Source organism: Aulonocara stuartgranti, assembly GCF_965226115.1.
Source record: "Aulonocara stuartgranti genome assembly, chromosome: 2".
Classification (NCBI taxonomy): Eukaryota; Metazoa; Chordata; class Actinopteri; order Cichliformes; family Cichlidae; genus Aulonocara; species Aulonocara stuartgranti.
Window position 1 is genome coordinate 15,940,757 of NC_138940.1, and position 24,244 is coordinate 15,965,000.

Here is a 24,244-nt window from a genome sequence, read left to right on the forward strand (position 1 = left end):
CAAAAAAAGTGCAATAAACTACAAAAAAATTGAAAATTGTTTTTTTTACATATATTGGGGAAATTTAAGAGGCTTATTCCTCAAAACATTAAATACAAAAAAGTTGCAAAAAATAGTTTACAACAACAGGAAATTTATTTTGAGTGTCTTCATAGTTTTATTTTGGAGATACAGCATTTTTTATATACTGCAGGAAAAACAAAAAAACAATCCTATGATGCAAATTTGCAAAGAAAACAGCAGGTGCATCAAAATAAACTATTTCCAGCAGTGCAATTCGAGTTCTAAGCATCCCAGAAACTATTCAGAAAAGTCAAACATGACTTATAAAAACACCAGTATAGGCTTTTAAGGCCTACAAGTAAAAAACTACATTTTCCGCGAAAAATGACGTCACTTCCGGTGTCTGTCAGGAAATGGCGGACATGCGATAGTTTGTGTTGACGTCTTTTTCAATGTGGGAAGTGTTACGAACAGCTGATCGGATCGGCAAAGCCTGTTTCTGGAATATTATGTTTTAGTTGCTGCAAGTGCTTTTTATGCAATTTTTGCAAAGCTTTATGTGGAAGGAAACCATGGCCGAGGACAAGCTGATGGCATAAGATGTAAGTACAACTCCTCCGGTTTCATATGCAAAAAAAATTATTGCGCTAGCTTACGCGGTTCCGGTTCTACAGGGATTAAAAGGGTTAACAATAACAATGTATTGAATAATGACTTTAAAAAATAATATAAAATAGTGTGCAAATACTGATAACAGTGCAAATGTTTGCAATATAAAAAATAAATGAAAAATGTAAACATCTATGTTTAGTGAACTTTGCAGTGTTGCTCTGTGGTGCAGCTATGACACCGTAGCAAAGTTTACACACTATGTCTACTTGATCCACGTCTGACTCCGCGAACCCATAATGTTTCCACACCACTGAAGTTTTTTTTTACCTCTCTTTTCAACCAACGGCAGTCACTCTCCTCTCCAAATAACTTCTGCTCAGCTTTCCGAGCTTTCCTCGGGTCCTCTTAATTGTTGTGATGCGTGTTCAAAATGCAGAGAGGTGCGCTCGATTTGCCACACGGAGCAGCGCGAGAGTAAAGCACAAGGGAGGGGCTAATAATCGGCTCAGTCATTTTTAATGATCGTTGAAAGCCCAGATCGTAATCATGATTAAAATTCGATTAATTGAGCAGCCCTAGTGACTTGTAAAGAGTGAGAGGCACCCTGAACCAAAACAGCTACCACAGCATTCTGCAGTGCCATGCAAAACCCTCTGGTATGCGCCTAGTTGGTCAGGGGTTCATTCTACCACAAGATAATGACCCAAAACATAAGTCCAAGCTATGCCAGAACTACCTCAGGGAAATTTAACAAGATGGTAAGCTCAAAAACATGGAGTGGCCAGCACAGTTTCCAGACTTAAACCACATCGAGCTGGCTTGGGTAGTTGGCTACTTTGATTAGTCAAAAGTTCCATAATTTCTTTTTTAACTCCAGTTGCTCATATGTACTATGCTTTCATTTCAGAGCGCAATCAGTCATTAATTTTCAATAAAAACCTGGAAAAATTGGGGTTTTCTGACCGGTAGTGTGTAAACTCAACGCAACTGAGAGATGGCAACTCAAAGAAGAGTGGAGATGGAGATCTACGGTATGTGACAGTTGAGCTGATCAAAAGTCGACATAAAAAACATTAGCCAGTCATTACCCAATCTTATTGTTGTCCTGACTCAGGTACACTAGAGTATTGTAACTGTTTTTTTAAACCTTCTTTTGGGAAAATTAAAACTTTTGAACAAGCTTTCATTAGATTTGACTGGTGGTTTTATACATGTGATTTTAATGTCTTAGTGACACCCCACACCCCAACCACGGCCTATTCTCACTCACCCCCAGGCAGGAGTGATTAAATATGATCAAATACAGATTAATATGGAAATGAAATATATGTTGTGCCATATTAACATCATAGCATCATACAGTTACTGCAAATTTGTTAGCTGCACATTCATGGGGCAAATCTCCTGTTCTACCAAATCCCAGGGCTGCTGGATCAAATTAAGATATGGTGGCCATTTGAATATAGCGAACTCATTGTAACATTTAAGAAATGAGTTTGAGATGTTCTGACCTTTGGATAAGTTTTTTTCTTTTTTTATCCTGCTGGAAGCAGCTATCAGAAGATGGGTACATTGTGGTCATAAATTAATGAGCATAATCAGCAACAATAGGCTTTAGCATACCAAATTCTGACCCTGCCATCTAATTGTTACAGCAGAAATTGAGACTCATCTGACCAGGCAATGTTTTTCCAATGTTCTATTCTTCAGTTTTGCTGAGCCCATGCAAAGGGGTTCCAGTTTCCTGTTCTTAGCGGGCTGGGATGGTAGTTGGTGTGCCTTCTTCACCTTCTTCTGCTGTAGCCCATCTTTGTTTTGTTTTTTGTTTTTTTCTGCAGTGGCACTTTCAGTGTTTTTCAATGATTTGAAAAATACTCTCTTAACCTCTTTTTTGATCTTTGCAAAACTCAAGTGAAAGGTTCTGACAGATTTATCAGTGGGAAAGACTTCAGAAATTGCCATGTCAGTATGAATTAAAATAGAGTTAATAGGCAGGATAAGCACACCTTAATATGATACAAAGCAGAAGACAGATTTGCCACACTGTTTGTTATGCCATTGGGTTATTTTTAATGCCCATTATTGTAATTTTATGACATGAAATTATATAATGAAATGATCAAAATCATTTATAAAACTAATTGAAAATAATTGTAAAAAATTATCCTTAAATACTTTTTTATGGTTTGTTGAAAATTAACAACTACTTCAAGAAATGACATCTTTGCCAGTACTTTGTGTCCAAAGGAATGCTGAAAGCAACTTAAAAGATGTAATGATTAAAAAGGAAAAACACTATTGGACTCACTGCTGGAATTATACTTGCCTAATAATGTGCACTGTAATATGTACTGTTCTGTACAGTGTATAGATCTGGATCATGTGCCAGATGTGCATACACATGGAAATTAGTCACGTGTGCACGCTAGAAAATAGGATTGCGTCCTCTTGTTAGCAAGAAGCAAATTTTTGTTTCATCATGTTTAGTTGGGCAAAAAACAAACGAGTAAGACTAAGGATGCAGATAATAATATATAAACTGTCTCAAAACCATACGGTACATGAAATAAGTATTCCATTTTGTTTTTTCTTACTCAGATTTCAGGGATTATGTAGACTCAGGGATTTTGTTCACAGAGTGCACTTGCAGAAAATGAAACTGAACAAACACACAAACTGAAATTAACTTTGTTTGATGGTTATAGTTTCTGTGGCTTTTGGTAATGAAAAGCTTTCTGATCCTCCCTTGTCACAGAAGGTAGCACTACATGTTTGATTTGGCTGAGTTTTAAAGGACTGCCCTGCCTGACACAACACCAAAGAGGATTTGTGTCCCCTGCTGCATCAAGCTTTTCCTATTAACGCAAATGCACTAAATCACTACACTATGGATCAGTTGCACCTTTTATGAGTAAATAATATAAAAATAATTATATAAACACTGAATCTCACTGACATTGATTTGTGCATTAGCCAGAGGATAAAAACATGGAACATGGAGAACTCTGTGTGTGTGTGTGTGTGTGTGTGTGTGTGTGTGTGTGTGTGTGTGTGTGTGTTGCCATAACCCTGTCAGTATAGACTCAGGAGCATTGACACAATAATAACCCCATTCTACTCCTCAAGGCCCCCAGTCATATTACTATTCACCGGTCCAAATATGGAAATACAGCCGGTGCCTCAGAGATAACAGAAGGTACTGTGTGTGTGTGTGTGTGTGTGTGTGTGTGTGTGTGTTGTTGTGCCAGTCAAACTTTGTAGAGAGGATGGAAAGACATAAAGTAGAAAAAAAAGATGGTTAATTTGGTGTCACTTTCTTTGTAGGTTTTAAAGCAACTTGTGTCAGTTGATGACGTGAGCAACTGGTGACACAATGAAGAAAAAAAAACTGTTGGTGTGTGCTCAGACAGCCCCATGTGTCAGCTAAAGATAACATTTGAAAATAATATTTGTTGAAGGATTCATTAGAGAGAATCTGTAAATAATAATTTCTGTCATATACACTCACCAAACCTCTTTATTCATTGAAGTATCCAGTCATGCGGCAGTGTTATTTCTGAGGTACGTACAATTCAGTATAAAGTATGATCCTGTATATGTACATGAAACCAGGCCAAAGAGTTTATACAAAACATGGGCATGTCTTCTGGGCCTGAAAAGTCAAGCCAGTGTTACCGTGCCTTAAATCTTCTGGTTTCACTCACAAGTCTGGTTGTAAGTCTGTGTCTTTAACCACAGCAACATCCTTTCCTAATCTAAAGTCTATGGACACGGTTTCAATTCTCAAAAAAAAAAAAAAGACTTAAAAAAGGCTTGTTTGGGGTTTTTTGTTTCATAGCGTAGGGTATGTTTTGACAATTGATATTTCAGCATCACTGCACGCTATGGTATGAGTGTGCAGTGTCCCTCAGTTCTACAGTCAGTATGGCAGCTTATATTTGGATAATAAAGGTGGGGCCAAGAGCTCATTTACACATTTTCCTGTGCTCACATCTTACCTCACTACCAGGGTAATACTGAGTGGCTTAGTAGTTTAGTGTCATTTTAGCTCTCAATCTGGCAGATCCCATTTGTCAGATAATAATCTTGCATATTACCAGCAGGATATACTGAACCCGCTCTGCATACCTTAGTTCTGCACTGTTAGCTGTAATGGTGTTACAGTTCTGAAACAGAGACCAAAATTGCAATACCAATACCAGCAATTGCAGTTGTCCATGTTGTATGGTATGGTAGTGTCATTTAAAAATCTAATGAGATGTATGTTTGTGCATGTATCCTTGCAACTATGCATAGATTTGAGCTGAAAGTATGAAAAAGAGCTTGATTTAGTAAGAGACATACCGTGATGTTACTTACTGTCATCACATAATATGAAGAATTAATAGAGTTCAGGCAGTGATACTCAAATAAGGATATGTGTGCATACATAAGCCATGTGTTCAGGAGTGCACACTACATATGCATCAGTTCATATCCGTGCACCCACTTATTCTTGCATGTCTGCTTGTGTGCATGTGTACATAACAGACTATTTGTCAGGATCGCAAATGACTGGCCTATTAATTAGAAATGATGCTGAAACCATTGGAGACAGCTGGGAGAAAAGTCAGAAGCCAAAAGTTCAAAAAGGCAATGCTTCAATTAAAATATTCATTAAGACTATCCCGTTTACTCCATCATCCGTGACAGATGACTTGCTATTGTTAGTCGGACTTAATTTTCTTCCAACAGACACACACACAAATGAGCACATGTACACAAACTACCTGCGTCACCATGACTTGGAATAAAAGAAGAGCAATCTGTCAAAAAAGAGGTGCGACAGAAATCAGCAGGGACCAATATAAATCTGAAGTGCATGCGTCAGATTGTAAAGTGTCTTAAAGTGGATAAATAAATGACTTGATACAGTTGTCACAACTGCAGACATCCTGTGTGCTTTATTAGGTACTTTGTAACTGTCATTTGCTGGGGGAAAATTGGTTTGTCTGCTCTCAGACAAACTCTTGCTCTGTTGCCTGTGTTCTCACAACGCAAATGATGCCGTCCGTCTCTCTCCCTGGTTGCCTTTCAAAAAGTTGGAGGAAATGAGATGTTAAAGAGTGTCCAATAGAAGGTCCAGGTTCCAATAATGTTCTCAAACGCTGCATTTTCAGAAACAAGGTTCATTGAGCACATTCTGCAAAGGCAGAGATGAGAAACTGGGACAAATCCAAATGTCAATATAGTGTAGAGCCACCACAGTCCACTAGACCACTAGAAACAACTTCATTGTGCTTTGGTAGTAATAAGGTCCTAGAACTCTACTGGAGTGACACATTCTTACCCCCAGCTTACTGACGCTTGGTCAAGAGCCTCTTCTCATCGTATTTTAACAGAAGTGGTAAATAATTTTCCTCACTTCATGAATCAAAGGGATTCTGCTTTACAGGGAGTGCAGAATTATTAGGCAAATGTGTATTTTGTCCACTTCATCCTCTTCATGCATGTTGTCTTACTCCAAGCTGTATAGGCTCAAAAGCCTACTACCAATTAAGAATATTAGGTGATGTGCATCTCTGCAATGAGAAGGGGTGTGGTCTAATGACATCAACACCCTATATCAGGTGTAGAGATGGCACGATACCACTTTTTTATGTCCGATACCGATACCGATATCATAAATTTGGTTATCTGCCGATACCGATATGAATCCGATATAGTGTTTTTTAATCAACAAAACTGTTTTTTTAAATATCTTGCTGCATTTTGTATAAGTTCATACTCAAGTTTAAAACAACAACTACACTAAAGCTATTCTGTTATACCTGTATGCAAAAAAAAAAAATTTCATAGTTCAGCAATACTGATCAATCTAATAAACTTAAACCTACACCATCCTCCCTATTCTGGTATTTTAAAGAGTACTTAGCATAAATATTAAGCAACCTAACTAATAGGGTTCCAACTCCCAGCAACAACAAAAATAAATAAATAAAAAATAGGGAACCACCCCTCACACTCCACCTCATGATGCTTAATCGACGTAATCAACCTTAATTTGATTCAGTGTGAAAAAAAATGCACAGAAATCAATTATTTTTCAAGAAATATTAAATAGATTCAACATCTTTCTTCAACAAAATTGCAGACTGCACAGATGGTACCTTTCCAAAGGAAAAAGTACTATAGCTTACTAGGGTATATATATTAGACTTAATAGTCACTATATACTATATACAGTAATTGACTTCTATTCATTTTACATCAAATTAAAACTTTGGGTGTAAGATTCGGATAATTATTTATTAAAAGCTAGACATTTTAAATGAGAATAAGAAAGAAAAGTATGTCTTTGTGCCCCCTTTTCCCTGTTAATGCCCTATCGGCCCCCCTGGCTAAACTTTGCTAGATCCGCCCCTGCACAGTTACCAGCGTTAGCTACGTAGAAAAAGATCCTCGAGTAGAAAGTAATATTAAATAAATTCTAACAACAGCTTATCAAGTTTAAACGTGCTGCTGTTGTTCAGCCACTGGTTTCCTCTTTCTGGTGCAAAGTGGGCCAAAAACAAACCAGAGAGACGGACTCACTCGCGACAGAAAAGCCGATCAGCTGATCATTAACCAGTTTCATGATTGAAGTAGCAGCAAGAAGAGGCAGTCGCTTGTTAAGCTTAACGCAGGAATGCTTTACATACATTCAGAGATGGACTTACACACTTGCTTTACTTCTCTCGGGGATAACTTTGTCGGAGATGACATGCCGGGTTGGTAGCGAAGCTCCAAATGGTATCCAGACCACCAACAGGTCCCGCATGCCACAGCCGCTCTATCACGTGATGCATACTGCTCCGACGCAAAGCTTCTGAAGCGTGATCATCGAACAATCAAGCGTTTCATTCAAAATAGTCAACAGGGTCGCAAGAAGCGTGGGGAACAACCAAGGCGCCAAATAACTGCCCATGAACTGAGAAAAGTCAAGCGTGCAGCTGCCAAGATGCCACTTGCCACCAGTTTGGCCATATTTCAGAGCTGCAACATCACTGGAGTGCCCAAAAGCACAAGGTGTGCAATACTCAGAGACATGGCCAAGGTAAGAAAGGCTGAAAGACGACCACCACTGAACAAGACACACAAGCTGAAACGTCAAGACTGGGCCAAGAAATATCTCAATACTGGTTTTTCTAAGGTTTTATGGACTGATGAAATGAGAGTGAGTCTTGATGGGCCACATGGATGGGCCCGTGGCTGGATTGGTAAAGGGCAGAGAGCTCCAGTCTGACTCAGACACCAGCAAGGTGGCGGTGGAGTACTGGTTTGGGCTGGTATCATCAAAGATGAGCTTGTGGGGCCTTTTCGGGTTGAGGATGGAGTGAAGCTCAACTCCCAGTCCTACTGCCAGTTTCTGGAAGACACCTTCTTCAAGCAGTGGAATAGGAAGAAGTCTGCATCCTTCAAGAAAACATGATTTTCATGCAGGACAATGCTCCATCACACGCATCCAAGTACTCCACAGCGTGGCTGGCAAGAAAGGGTATAAAAGAAGAAAAACTAATGACATGGCCACCTTGTTCACCTGATCTGAACCCCATTGAGAACCTGTGGTCCATCATCAAATGTGAGATTTACAAGGAGGGAAAACAGTACACCTCTCTGAACAGTGTCTGGGAGGCTGTGGTTGCTGCTGCACGCAATGTTGACGGTGAACAGATCAAAACACTGACAGAATCCATGGATGGCAGGCTTTTGAGTGTCCTTGCAAAGAAAGGTGGCTATATTGGTCCCTGATTTGTTTTTGTTTTGTTTTTGAATGTCAGAAATGTATATTTGTGAATGTGGAGATGTTATATTGGTTTCACTGGTAAAAATAAATAATTGAAATGGGTATATATTTGTTTTTTGTTAAGTTGCCTAATAATTATGCACAGTAATAGTCACCTGCACACACAGATAACCCCCTAAAATAGCTCAAACTAAAAACAAACTAAAAACTACTTCCAAAAACATTCAGCTTTATTGATGAGTTTTTTGGGTTGATTGAGAACATGGTTGTTGTTCAATAATAAAATTATTCCTCAAAAATACAACTTGCCTAATAATTCTGCACTCCCTGTAGAGTCAATTTTCCATGTGAGTACAAACAAAACATGCAGAAAACCTTATAGAAGTCCACATTAACAGGCACATTAAGTTGTTGATAGCGCAACCATACAATTTCATACCAAAAGGCAGGCATTGGCTTCCTGTGAGGGACTGTTTGAGGGGGTTTTTTTTTGTTGTTTTTTAATGCTTTGGGTTTACTTTTCATCTCTAACTTTAGGTTCTCTGTTGCTTTCTTGTTTGGTTTATATATGAAATTATGCCATTAGTTTAAAGCACTAAAAGTTCTTGGCAGTAAGACTATGTAGTTAGGTGGAGGGGGTACTTTTAGTGTGGGCTAAAATAAAACCCTTGCTGTTTTAAACAAATAGGAAATTCCACCCATCTGCAACCATCTTTTATAACATTTTCTTGTTAGTACTGTTGCTTGTCAGTACTAACCTGCAGTTAGATGTAGAACAGGTTGACTAGAGAGATACATACAAAAATATTCCATCGATGGTGTTTTGATGATGGTGGTAAAGAGGGATCTTCAACATGTGTTCATTAAGCCATATGGAATGGGACACATCTAGTAACAGACCACTGTAGTCAGGATAGAAATATTTCATGCTAGGATAAAGGTCACTCAGAACAACTTTGTAGTGATTTGCAGTAACCCTTCCATCTAAGTGGAGGAGTGCATCCAAAGTTTCAGCATAACAAAGCCACAGTATTCCCTCACTGTAGGGATAAAATACCTGTCAATGATATTTTTCTAATGGGAACCACATTTAGTGGAACGTGCAGGCTCACTATTGACAGCTATGAGCTGTAAAAAACATATTTTTCTCATAGACAAACTATGAGAAAATGCAGGCAGGAGCCTAACATTTATATAAAATTTCCCCCCTCCACTTTAGCTGAACAATTAGATTGTGGAACTCGTCAATCTTGGAAGTCAAAGCATACAAAAGGTAAATTTCCCATTAAAATATTAATTAAAATTAATCCATCTACTCAGTCATCTGTGACAAATTGCTAGCACGAGACTCACTTTAACGTTTCTTTCAAAGTTCCCTGAGTCATCATGTGTTGCAGTATGCAAAGCAGCCTAAGATGTAATCCTGCTTCTCCACATTGGATTATCCATCTGCGTCATGGAGGGAAGTGTCCCTTGGTACATTTTTTACATTTAAGCCTTCACTGGTGTCAAATTTTTAATTTTCTGTGTCTGCATATCTCTAAATGCACATGGAGGAAATTACTTAATAATTTTGTGGACTTTGATACTGTTACACTATGTTCCATTTACAGTAATACTCTGTTCAAATCTGTAATGGGTATTTTAATCATCAATATAAGTGTGAGAAAAAAAACGTGCTGTTTTATATTCCATCGACAGTACCCATCAAAAGTTTGGATTTTCTTCCTCTATTTTATGCATTGTAAAACAAAAATAAAGCTATTACAGCTAAAAAAAATTAAACACGTTAAATTGACGTAGCAAATCGAATATCTTTAAACAATTTGTTTTCTATTTTCCATTGCTCAAAGTAGTCACGATTCACTCATTAGGGTGATACAAAAATATTCTAAATTAAAGATTCTTAACTTACTGCTCTCAACTGATATTTCTGCAGATCCTGAGTTTGAACCAAGGCATACTTGATTTAGGTTTTAAAATGTTTGTTCTCATAGCAGTTCACCAAATATTTTTTTTTGTCTAGTATTAAAAAAAGTATAAAAAATAGACATACCTTCAGGTTCTGAAGTGGAAAATCAATGCAGCAGTGCTTAAAACTTGCCATCTTTTAAAGGCCAGCAAGGGACCATACTACTTGTGGTTGTGAAAAGACTGCTGTCCAAGTGCATTTGGGCACTTCACTTGTTCCACATTTTTTCATGTTTTAACTTCATTTCAAAATGGATTAAATTCAGTTTCACAACTTCCTATGATGTCATCAACTTTTTTGTTTTGTCATTATTGGGTCTTGTGTCAAATTTTGAGGTAAATAACTCATTTAATCAATGTTGGAATAAGGCTAAATCTCGTTTCATTTCATGACCCAAGACTTTGTGGACTGGTGCCAGCTGAACTACCTCCAGATCAACGCCAGTAAAACCAAGGAACTGGTGGTAGACTTCCGCAGGCACAAGCATTCTCCACTGCAACCACTGAACATCCAAGGTATGTGTCACGGTCCGGGGCAGCGGCCGTGTGGAAAGTGGAAGGAGGACCCAAAATGCAGCACTTATTCAGATGTGAGGGTGATTTATTGTTAATAACAAACACAAAGTGGAGATGGCAAACAGAACTAAGGACGAAACTAAACTGGGATAAACTACACAGAGGAGTGGCAAACCTGAACATGAAGGGAGAACAGCAGGGAGAACACGCAGAGGATTACACCAGGTAGGAACACAGGTAGGAACACAGGTAGGAACACAGGTAGGAACACAGGTAGGAACACAGACGACGCGACGAGGAGCAGAGGAAATCACACGCTATAAATACACAAAGAGACACTGGGAAATCACACACAGATGGGGGAAACAGCTGGACCTGATTAACCTGACGAGACAGGGGAACACTAACACCAGGGACCAACAGAGGGAGCACAAACCCAGAACCCAGTGTCTAAAATCCCAAACACAAACCATCCCAAAACAGCCATGAATAATAATGAAAGTAATAACAATAAGTACATAAACATAAAGTCACTGAGTCATGGTCGCAGGACCATGACAGTATGGACATTGAGGCTGTGGACAGCTACAGGTACCTTGGTGTTCATCTGAACAATAGACTGGACTGGACTCATAACTCAGACGCCCTCTACAGGAAAGGGCAGAGCAGGCTGTACCTGCTGCGGAGACTCAGGTCGTTTGGAGTGGAGGGCCCACTCCTGAAGAAATTCTATGACTCTGTTGTGGCTTCTGCTATCTTTTATGGTGTGGTCTGCTGGGGCGGCAGCATCTCTGCTGGGGACAGGAAGAGACTGAACAGGGTGATCCGAAGGGCCAGCTCTGTTCTAGGATGCCCTCTGGACCCAGTGGAGGTGGTGAGTGACAGGAGAACGGCGGCTAAGCTGTCATCCCTGATGGACAACATCTCCCACCCCATGCAGCAGACTGTGACAGCACTGAGCAGCTCCTTCAGTGGGAGACTGCGGCACCCACGGTGTGGGACGGAGAGATTTCGCAGGTCTTTCCTCCTCACTGCTGTCAGACTCCATAATAAAGACTTTAACTGATCAAGCACACACATCCATACATGTGCAATAATACTAAGTGCAATAATCCTTTCTGTCATCGTTGTATTTTTACTCAGTTGTATATAGTATTTGTATTCTATTTTTATCTTATTGTATATTTATTTTATTTTATTCTACTGTATATAGTATTTTATTTTATTCTATTCTGTACAGTTGTGTACTGTATTTATTCTTATTGTATTCTAATTTTTGCCTCATAACTTTTGCACTGTCCACTTCCTGCTGTGACAAAACAAATTTCCCACGTGTGGGACTAATAAAGGTTATCTTATCTTATCTTATTTTAATGGATTGAGACAGAATAAAAACCAAAAGTCTAGAAAACCACAGTAGATAAAAGTTACAAATGTATTTTCATTGAGTGGAATAAATATGTGTGTTGGCCCTGCGACAGACTGGCGACCTGTCCAGGGTGTACCCCGCCTTTCGCCCTATGACAGCTGGGATAGGCTCCAGCGCCCCCCGCGACCCTGAAAAGGATAAGCGGAAGCGAATGGATGGATGGATGGATGGATGGATGGAATAAATATCAGATGCCCAAGGAAAACATGACTTAGCAATTGGCGGAGAAACCCTTGTTGGCAAGCACTCCGGTAAGACCCTTCTTGCAGTTGGTCAGCTGGTGACCACATCTCAGAGTGTTTGACCCATTCCTCTTTACAGAAACTCTAAATCTTTCAGGTTTCTAGGCTGCCACTTGGCAGCTAAAATCTTCAGCTCCCTCCACAGAATTTCTATAGGATTGATGTCTGGAGACTGTCTAGGCGACTCCCGGAACTTAATATCTTTCTTATTTAGCCCTTCTTTGTTGCCTTGGCAATATGTTTTGGGTCACCTATCAACAACCCATCTTCAGTGCTTTGTGTGAGGGAAGGAGGTTATGGTTATGGTACATCGGCCATTCCATTAGCCCCTCAATTTGGTGATGTCATGCTGTACCCTTAGGAGAAACACAGCCTCAGTGTCTTTCCATGTCTGTGCTTCACAGTGGGAAATGTGTCCTTTGGCATCAACTCGTGTTTGAATGAAGAAAATGCTGAATGTGACCCAAAGAGCTCAAGTTTGGTTCTATCTGACCACAGCACTTTGTCCCAAGCTTTATCCGAATCATTTACTGTTCACTGGAAAACTTAAGACATACCTGACCAGGGCGATCTTGCAGGTACTGCAAGATTCCAATCCATCATGGTGTAGTGTGTAGTGTTTTTGGAGACTGTGTTTCCTACTTCCTTCTGAACATTAACAAGTTCCTCCTGTATAGTTCTGGGCTGATCCACTTCATGATCATGCTCGTAACCCAATAGAGCTCAGACGTATTTCTATTGTCAGGAAACTTATGGGAGCCAGTGTTGAAACTTTAACAGGAACTTTCCTAAATCTGTTAAGGGGCGGTGTGGGTTATCTGGGTATGCTCATCGACTAACTACTTGTGATCGTAAATAGTCCAGCTTCATAGATCCATCCCTTGCTTGTCACATTTGGTTTGAAAACATCAAGAAGGCCCAGCTAATTATCTTGAGCCGGTACACCTTTGCAAAAGAGATTTACTTCCTGATTAAATTAAGGTTTAAACTGTTCCTTTCCGAATGCTTTCTCTTTTTGCATTAGTGTTTTATTTCATCATGCCCTGCTGTTTTTTGACTTCGTCATAGAAGCTGCAGATTAATTACAACCTGTCAAAGAGAAATTATTTTTTTAAGAGATTACAAACTGAAATGTCAGATAAAACTGCAGAAGTGCAGGTAATGAAGTGTGGAGGTATGTTTTTGGTGTACATGACTGTGTTTGGAGTTATCTGCTCTTGAATGTGCAGGACTTTTCCTCCCCATTCATTTCATTATAAGTGAATCTATGACATGCTGGGCTTGTTGGGTTTTGCTTACTGAATGCAGAAACTAAATAAGGCATGAGATAAAGAAGCACTGCTGTATGTGTGTACGCACATGTTTGTGTAAAAGCATGCTTGCTGAGCCTAAATGAGCTCTATATAGAAAAGCCTCAGTCAGCTGGTGGATCATCAAAATAAATCAAAAAAGAAAATGTGCAAAAACGTAAACAAGTCTGACAAATGTGATGTGTTAGTATTTGCAGATGTGAAGCATTTGTCTATTCTCCCACAATATCCACCTGACTTTGATCAATGCATCGTGCATTATTGTTACTGTAGTGAGCATATACACGGTGTGCCCTCAGCAAGTAGTCTAACCACGGCTCTGTTTTGATTGTCTTAAATTTTCTTTTCTATAGCCAAGTGCTGCCTTTAAACGGTACTGATTGATGAGACTGAGTTAAGTCAAGACAGGATTGTAAAGCCCATCAGTATAACGCCAAATAAAAACTGAGAATTCCTAAGCCTTCTAACTTCACAATTACTGAGGGTGTGGGTTTTAAAACTGCTTGCGCATTACTTTTGCAAACTGATTTAGTGTCTATGCACTGCCTGATGCAGGATGCAGTGCTAGTGGTGCTTTTAATTTCCTTATTAGAGATTAATGGTCTCTATCATTCAAGTAATTAATTGTGATAACACACAGTAAACAACACAACACTGAAAAATGGGAAAGTCTTGATAAGTCGCAATTAATTAAAGCTCTTTAAAGTTAGACAGATAATCTCTTTTTTCTCTTGAAGTTTGAATTCCTCTGTATTTTTTATTTGAAGTTGGAGGTCCTGTTGTTTTAGTCATTAATTATAGCAGGTAAACATTTAAGGCCACAAACCTTTAAATGAACCTTGTCCAACTAAATTCACGTATGTATGGTAAATTACTGAGTGCAGCAAACGTAAGCCACTGCATGTGTGTCTGTCGCACAGTTATCACACTTACCTTGTAGCTTATAGGTTTTGCACCTGGGTGCACAAGATTTCCATATGTCTTCTGCTTCCCTCTGGCGCAATAGGTGCTGACATGAAAAAACACACATCTTTTAATGGGCATAAAGCCACATTACATTTTTTCCACAGTTCATTTTTCCTATGGGAACTTTAAATACTTTGTTTCAATGAGAAATGGCTGACTCATAAGCATCCATACGTGACAAGCCAGACTCATCTAGTGTCAGGTGCAAGGCTGTGCTATACTGCTCTGTGTTACTGCACAGCAACAGTACTGCTCAGTGCCAGTGCAAATGCATGTTTTTAAATGACTTGATTTTTGAAGAATAAATATAATATGATTCTGCCTTTACTTGTACTAGTTCTTCAATTATATGCATGATGCTTGAACAGAAAAAACATTATGAAGCCTGCCTTTGTATGCACTCTTATGCAACCATCACTTAACCTCATTTGATGTAAAAAAGACTAAAATGTGAGAGCGATCAACAACTTTTGAGGAGTGACATTTACTTTTAATTCATTGCACAGGGGGATGAAAATGTCATGTAAAGAGCGAACTGAGCAAATTCGGCCAGAAACAGCATTTCATCAATGCAAACACAACATATAAACCCCTACAGACCTCTACAAAAGTCATATGCTAAACACTTATACATGAGCTTTAATGCTAACACAAAACTAATAGTGAGAGATGCTTCCAGACTCAAACTGATGTTCAAGAGCATGCAGACCCAACTAAGCATAGACGGATTGATGTTTAACAGGTAACATAAGCAGAGATAAACAAATATTTCTAACTACAGCAGCATCACTTTTCCTTGAAGTGCTTTGCTTCGTGGTAATACTTAAAAAGGCTACTAAAAGAATGGGAAAATCAAATGGGAAAATGAAAAGTTTAGTGTAAAGATATGAACTAGCGATTACACAGGTGATGTAGTAAAACATTGGTAATGTAATGTAATCTACTTATTTATGCTACCTGGAAACTAATTAAAGTAATGTAAAATTAAAGAATAGTATGTAATACCTTTTTTTGAGTAACCACTCCAACACTCATAACCCAGTACATCATCACACTTACCCCTGAAGAAACTTACAGTAAAAAGTAACAGAAAGTAACAGATATTCCCGGGAATCCACACAGAACATGTTCTCAAATTCTCAGTCATCTGCTGACAATTTATATTGCAATCAATCAACTACACTATTAAACCAGACAACGGACTTCAAGCAGATTTCAATGATGTGTAACGGGAACTGTAACCAAGGCTTAAGAATGCAAAGACAATCTGGCAACCAGAAGAAAAACAGCTACAGTAAATATCGGAAGATTATAAAATACACCATTAGTCAGATTTCATGCGAGTCATACAGAAAACTGACCTTTGATGTGCCATTAATGTTCAAATCACAGTCCTGAATTCTGGTAAGACAGCTTATTGTACAACTCTTATGAACTCTGCATTCAAATACATTAGCAGTTTGAATGACTGTAACAGCACAGAGATCACAGAGGTTGTGTCCAAATTCATGGGCTGCATCCTCCTGAGGACCCGGCCTTCGTGGTCTACGTGGGCCGGGTCCTCAGAAGGTCGGGTAGGCCGGAAGTAAACGGCCGTGAAATTGGACGGTCTAGCCTTCAGATTAGCGTCACCGCTGTCTCGGTGGAGTTTAATAAACTCAGCCGTGTGCTCCTTGCTATCTAAAATATAACAGGACACTGGCGTAAATTCTCGACTGTCTCATACTTCTGTTTAATCAGTTTTCTGTTTGACGTTTAGTCAGCTGTGTAAAAACCAAGGAGGAACCCACTCAGGGGATTAATAAAGTTTTATTTTATCTAATCGAATCTAATAACTTTAATCTCAGCCAAACCGATTTACTCACGAACAAACAAAACACTGAAAAAAGCCCAACAATAACATTTTTAGGTTGTCTAAGTGACTTATATATTACGTTTAACCCGAGCAGCGAAAGTCTGCGGTGATCTGAAAATGATGTGCCGGGAGTCGTGCCGTTCTCGGCCGCATCAGTAACCCTCGAGCTCCCGGCTAGCTATCGAGCTGGTGGGTAGCAGACGCCTCCGAAGATATTTGATGTTTACACAGCTACTTTCTCGCCTGAAAATATTTTAAAAGTTTATTTTGTGACCCAGAAAGATTAGTATGAGTAATTTTAAAACTTAGTAGCAGCCGCCATTGTTGGAAACTGGAGTTTGGCTGGGCCGCGCTATGAATTCTGGGATATGGTAGGCCACGAAGGACACACCCGACCCATCCTTCAAATTCGGAGAAAAGGAGGACGCATTTGTCGGCTGCATTCGGAGCAGTCTACGAATTTAGACAGCCTTCGGCACGTCGCTGTGACGTAATCGGTCTACAAATGCGGCCTCAGGAGGATGCAGCCCATGAATTTGGACACGACCAGAATCTCTGTGAAAAATTAAGTTCTGTTTTTTAGGGGTGTCAGCAGAGATGGGCAGTAACGCGTTACAAGTAACGCGTTACTGCCCAATCAGATTACAGTAACGCGTTACTGTAATCTGATTACTTTTTTCAAGTAACGAGTAAAGTAAGGGATTACTATTGCAAAATCGGTAATTAGATTACCGTTACTTTCCCGTAGGAACGCTGCGTTACTGCGTTACTAAAACCGTGATTTTTTTTGCGAGAATGTCTCATGACAGTGACGTAAGCAAGTGCGACGTTGGTGACAGCAGCTGTGTGCAGATCAACAATGGATCATATATCGAGTGCGGGAGAGAGTATGAGTGTGCAGCGTTTAAAGTGTGGAAGTACTGACCTTACTTTGAGTTTGATTCCATAAAAAGTGACAAAAACATTAGCGTCCATCGTGCGTGGGAAGAAAACTTCTTTTTACAGCGAAAAAAACCCCTAAACTTCCGAGCAAGCACCGAGTAGCTACGACGTGATGGGAAACTCACAGAGACACTCGCGCGGATTCTTCAACTGACCGCGGCACACCTGCACCAGGGTAACCCTCCGCCTACCCTGCTCCTGCTTTACAGGTGAAAATAGAGCAAAAGGACCGCTGAGTCTTTGACTTTATTTATTTTCTGCTGTGTTTTACTTGCATCTGTTTAAAAGAGTGAGTGAAAACACAAAAAATATTTTATTTTATGTGCTGGAATGTGTAGAAAATAGGTTTAAATGTTAAACTAATTTATTCAAGTCAGAGAATGTTGCATATAATTAAATGTTTTGCTTGATGCATAAAGTTAAAAGATTAAAACTGATAAAACAAGTTTTAAAAAGAGACTTTTCCATTTGATTACATTTTGTATGATGGATTATGTAGAAAAAGTAGAATTGGGCTGAAAGATCTATCACTTTATCACCTCTTCAGGTTGTAAATCGTGTTTTTAAAAAGTAACTAAGTAACTAAGTAATTAATTACTTTTGAAAATAAGTAATCAGTAAAGTAACGGGATTACTTTTTGGGGGGAGTAATCAGTAATTAGTTACTGATTACTTTTTTCAAGTAACTTGACCAACACTGGGTGTCAGTAAAGAATATAATGTTCATACTTGTTCATGAGTGCCTGGCTAAATATTTTTCATCAGCTCCCACACATTTATTTTTCATTTATTGATGATTTATTGATTAGCAAATGTCTCAGTGAATACGGAATAAAGATTAACACAAAGCAAGAAAGCAGGAGACAAGGCTAATCAAAAGGTATTTGCTGAAGTAGGGCTGCACGATTAATCATTAGAAAATCGCGATCTCAATTCATGTGCGATCTCATTTCCAAATGACAACGATTTAAAAAAAGAAAAAAAAAGAAAAAAGACGACGATTGTACCGCATTTTGATCCGGGACGTAATCTGCATGAAAACAAGCGCTCACTCTTCCTGCTCAACAAATGACAAGGGCGGAGCCTTATACCACGTGGTACAGAAGCTGGCTGCTAAAATTGGCACGTCAGGGATGACGAGAAAGTGACTGGGGAAAATCCGTCCCGGTCAACCACCCAAACATCAATAACGGGAACATTATACAGCGCTTCCCTATACCCGTCGAACTCCCGCAGGCACAAAGAAATTACGGAGGCCATTACTTATCACCTGACCAAAGATATGGCTCCCATCAACACTGTGCAAAACGAGGGATTTAGGAAAATGATCAACACCCTAGACAAACGCTACGCAGTGCCGTCCCGCAACTATTTTTCTGCTCTTTACGCAGTGTCGAGCAATGGTGGAGACGGAATTTCAAGCAGTACAACATTTTGCGGCAATGACAAAATGTGAGACATTTGTTGTTTTTATGTTTATTTATTGTTTTTCTGTTCAGTCTCAACTGTTACAAAGTTGATGTGCAGTTAATAAGCGCAATAAATATTTATACTGGAAAAGAAAATCGTGAGAGAATCGTGATCTCAATTCTAAGCAAAAAAAAATCGTGATTCTCATTTTATGCAAAATCGTGCAGCCCTAGGCTGAAGCATATGCTTATTACGCCAATCCTTTTAACAAAAGATCTTTTAGCATAGCTAAGTTTTCATGAGCTCCCACATGGTATGAAAAATAAGAAACACAATCAAACTTTCCCCAAAGGACTTCACTATTTCCTAATATCAGCATATAGTTAATTTCTGCTGCAACACTGGATGAAAGTGTATCCAGGAAATATTCCCCAGACCAAACAAGCATAGTTTAAATTCTACAGCCTACCTGAGTATTGTCAACAACCATGTCCACTCCTTTACAAAAACAGTACTACTACCGTCAGATGGCTGCATCCATATATTAGGAACATTTTTTTAGAATGAATGAAAAAGAATTTTCATTGGTAACTTTCACCAAGCTAACTTGAGAACTCCTGTACAATGGCAATACTGAGGGAAAAACTGACACTACCATCCATTCGCTTCCACTTATCTTTTTCAGGGTCGCGGGGGGCGCTGGAGCCTATCCCAGCTGTCATAGGGTGAGAGGCGGGGTACACCCTGTATGCATGCATACATATTTACTATTCCACACTCCAGTCCTCAAGGAATGTCCTTCAACTTTCCTCTTATGTGCTTTCATGTTTCATTTAGATAAATAGCAACTGTAATTCTGATTGAAGGAATGAGATGTAGTAGGTCTATCAATTAAGATGTAATCTCCCACATAACTGTCACATATGGAAAAGCATCTGGAGAAAATATAAAGGTATGAAATGTGTAAATCCCTTTTTTATTATTCACCTTTTCTACCACTGCTGTTATTCTCTGTACCGCTGCAGGCAATAGAAACAGAGCAGACAGAGATGAGAAAATAATAGAAATACAGACAGAATTAGGAAGGTGGAAAAAAGGAAAGAATTGAGGCTACAGAAAAAAAATTAAGCTGACAAACTGGTAAGCAGAATGGATAAAAGAACCAAGCACAATCAGGCTGATACAAGACATGTTTGTGCGTAAATAAAGCCTGAAAATGAGACAGCCCAAGAGAGATGTGTAGCAGTCAAGTCTAATGAGGTATTGTTTCAAGAATGAGCTTGTCAAAGCCAGGTCTGCTGTGCTCGATATTAAATCATTAAAAAGACATTAAAAAACGATGAAATACATTTACTGTTAGTCATTTAGTTTAGTGTTAGGATATGAGCTGCTTGAAATAAACAGAGTAACTAAATTAGCTTAGCTTGTAAATTTTACTTAACAATGCTACAAATAGGAGGTACCTGGGCTGATAACTGGCTAAATTAATTTTGTAAGTTTGAAATATGACCAGTACCCAGTGGTAGCAATGAGCACCTTAATGGAACACAACACTGTTTGTATCCATCCTGTAAATAGCTGTTGTAAATTCCATCTTGTGACTGCAGTCATTCGATTGTACAGTTTCTTTCATTTTAATGGTCGTGTTTGTCACAGCTGGCGGGGTGAGCCGTGTGGTGTTGGAGGAAAAGGAGGACCCAAAATGCGGCAGTGACTGATGATTCGAGTGACGATTATTTACAAGGTGGCAGTGGCAAAAACAGGCAATGAAGCATGACAAAACAACTGAAGAAACCTAAACTGGGAGAACTAAATGACAAACCTGAGACCATACAAAAGGGGTGCGGGGCAGAGAGACGCAGAGACAGGAACGAAACACCATAGAACGCAGACAAGCCGACAACGAACACAGACCGACACCCACTATATATACACATACACACATACACAAGGTAATCGGGTAATCGCACACAGGAGGGAAGAACAGCTGATCTGAATACACATGATGACTGGAGGACACAAGCTGAACACAATGACAACAGACACAGACAGTCAGAATAGAACAGGAAATCCAGAACACGAGCCTTCAAAGTAAAGCAGGTAACACACAGACTGATTTACAACACAACACGGGGACATGAACAGAGCACCAAGGACAGACACAGGTAGGGCTGAATATACACCAAACTTCAGGTTCAACCCTAAACTAATACAAAATCAGAATAAACACAAAACGCTGGGTCAACGACCCAGGACCATGACAGTGTCTGCATTCTGCATTCTAACAATGAAGCCTTTTTTGCACATAAGCATTGTAGATAAACTTTCTGGTCAATGGCTCATCTTTCACTGCTTTGAGATCAGTTAAGGCAACATTTGTCTAGTTAGTCTGTGTGTAATTATACACATATACATATACATATATATATACACACACATATATATATATATATATATATATACACACACGTATATATATATATATATATATATATAGCTGCTGGATAGCGTAGTGGTTAAACTACACGCCTTTGGAACAGAGGATCGCAAGTTCGATTCCTGCCTGGGGCGTCTGTATCCAGTAAGGGTCCTAAGGCTAGACCCCCTATGCTAAGCAAGCCTACCGCAGACATGAGCGAGACAGATAAATATGAAGGCATGCCGGCTCGGACGTCGCCCGGATCAACAAGGTCCGCGTCAGGTGTTGAGGAACCAGGGCACCCTGACGAAAAGTGGGCTACTGGAACAAGAAGGCATCGGTGGGCAAGGGACGAAAACAGGGCGTTGTTGGAATGCTACTACGCAAGTAACCCCGGCGGAAGGGGCTACATGAATAGGATGAGGGACCTATGGATTCTTCGATACCCAACATCCACAATGACGGCGAAACAACTAGTAGCTCAGTGTTCCAACATTCGAAAGAAGGGACTGCTCTCACAGCTAGAGATTGACGAGGTACAACACAAATGCTACGGCAAGGAGGAGTCAGGACGCCAGGTCAGGGGGGAGATATCATCACCCCCACCCGAGATTGGGTACATAGCCCCAAGTGCGATAGGAGAAGGATCGTTGAGTGCGAGAGGAACTGACCTGAAAAATAGGATCATGGCCAAGCTTGAAACCTGGATCCCCCGTAGCCGGTTACCAAGATTACGTGAAGTACCCTCAGAAGGTCTGCTAGATGATGTTAATGCAGCACTACGGGCAATACCTACAACCACGATTACCGACACTAACAAGCTGATCTACAATACGGCAGCAGTGATCAGTGAGATGCTTGGCTACAAGTTGAACAGCCACAAGGGGCAGTACCCTCCATGGAGAAGGAGGCTAGAGGGCAAGATCAAAGTAGCACGGAGGGAGGTTAGCCAACTAACGGAGTTGCAGAAAGGTGCGACAAAGAAGGTGCCTAAGAAATACAGCAAGTTGTCCATACCTGAGGCCTTGGAAACTGCCAAGCAAAGACTCACAGCCTTGGCCAGCCGCTTGAGGAGGTACACCAGAGAGATAGAAGGCAGGAGAATAAACCAGCTGTTCTCCACAGAACCAGCAAAGGTGTACTCTCAGTGGCAAGGGAACAATAAGAGAACAGCACCACCAAGGCTGGAGACGGAGCAATACTGGAAGAGCATATGGGAGAAGGATGCAACCCATAACGGCAATGCTCAGTGGCTAGAGGATCTGAGGGCAGACCACAGCGACCTCCCTGAACAGGGTCCAGTAACCATCACAGTGGCAGATATCCAAGAAAGGGTCTCCAGTATGAAGAGTTGGACAGCACCAGGGCCCGACATGGTTCACGCCTACTGGCTGAAGAAGCTGACTGCACTCCACGAGCGTCTGGCAGCACAAATGAACCAGCTGCTAGTTAACGAAAGACACCCGGAATGGCTAACTGAAGGCCGGACGGTCCTGATCCCCAAGGACCCCAAGAAGGGACCGGTCCCCTCCAACTACCGACCAATAACCTGCCTCAGTACTACATGGAAGCTCCTGTCAGGCATCATATCGGCTAAGATGAACAGGCACATGGGTCAATACATGAGCGGGACACAGAAAGGAATTGGCAAGAATACCAGAGGTGCAAAACACCAGCTACTGGTAGACAGAACAATCAGCCGAGACTGCAAGACCAGACTGACCAACCTGTGCACTGCCTGGATTGATTACAAGAAGGCCTATGACTCAATGCCCCACAGCTGGATACTGGAATGCCTAGAATTGTACAAGATCAATGGGACCCTAAGAGCCTTCATCAGGAACTCAATGGGGATGTGGCGTACAACACTAGAGGCCAACTCCAAGCCCATAGCACAAGTTACCATCAAGTGCGGGATCTACCAAGGACATGCTCTGTCCCCACTGCTGTTCTGCATAGGCCTGAACCCCCTCAGTGAGATCATTAACAAGACTGGCTACGGATACCGACTACGGAACGGAGCAGTTGTCAGCCACCTCCTGTACATGGATGACATCAAGCTGTATGCCAAGAGTGAACGAGACATCGATTCACTGATCCACACTACCAGGCTATACAGCAATGACATTGGAATGTCGTTCGGACTGGAGAAGTGTAGTCGGATGGTAACAAAGAGAGGGAAGGTAGTCAGAACTGAGGGGATTGAACTACCAGAAGGCAACATTGCAGACATAGAGGACAGTTACAAGTACCTGGGGATCCCGCAGGCAAATGGGAACCATGAAGAGGCCGCTAGAAAGGCTGCAACCACCAAGTACCTGCAGAGGGTCAGGCAAGTCCTGAGGAGTCAGCTGAATGGTAAGAACAAGATCCGGGCCATTAACACATACGCCCTGCCCGTGATCAGGTACCCTGCTGGGGTAATAAGCTGGCCAAAGGAGGAGATAGAAGCCACTGACATAAAGACAAGAAAGCTCCTGACCATGCATGGAGGGTTTCACCCCAAGTCCAGCACCCTGAGGCTGTACGCTAAGCGGAAGGAAGGGGGCCGGGGACTGGTGAGTGTCAGCACCACAGTCCAGGATGAGACAAGGAACATCCAAGAATACATTGGGAAGATGGCCCCAACTGACCGAGTGCTCAGTGAATACCTCAGGCAGCAGAAACCCAAGAAAGAGGAGGGAGACGAGGAACCATCATGGAAGGACAGGCCCCTGCACGGTATGTACCACCGGCAGATAGAGGAGGTGGCTGATATCCAGAAATCCTACCAGTGGCTGGACAAAGCTGGACTGAAAGACAGC

At 40.6% G+C, this 24,244-nt stretch overlaps 1 protein-coding gene across 1 annotated transcript in view; it reads left to right on the forward strand.

The window, feature by feature from the left end:
* The first annotated feature begins 21,545 nt into the window (after positions 1-21,545).
* The window catches only part of LOC309716946 (uncharacterized protein), a 4,020-nt gene continuing 1,321 nt past the window's right edge, over positions 21,546-24,244 (forward strand). The window contains exon 1 of the mRNA XM_082551085.1: positions 21,546-24,244. This exon is cut by the window's right edge and continues 529 nt beyond it. Within this exon, the coding sequence (XP_082407211.1) occupies positions 21,629-24,244 (2,616 nt within the window). The 5' untranslated portion in view covers positions 21,546-21,628.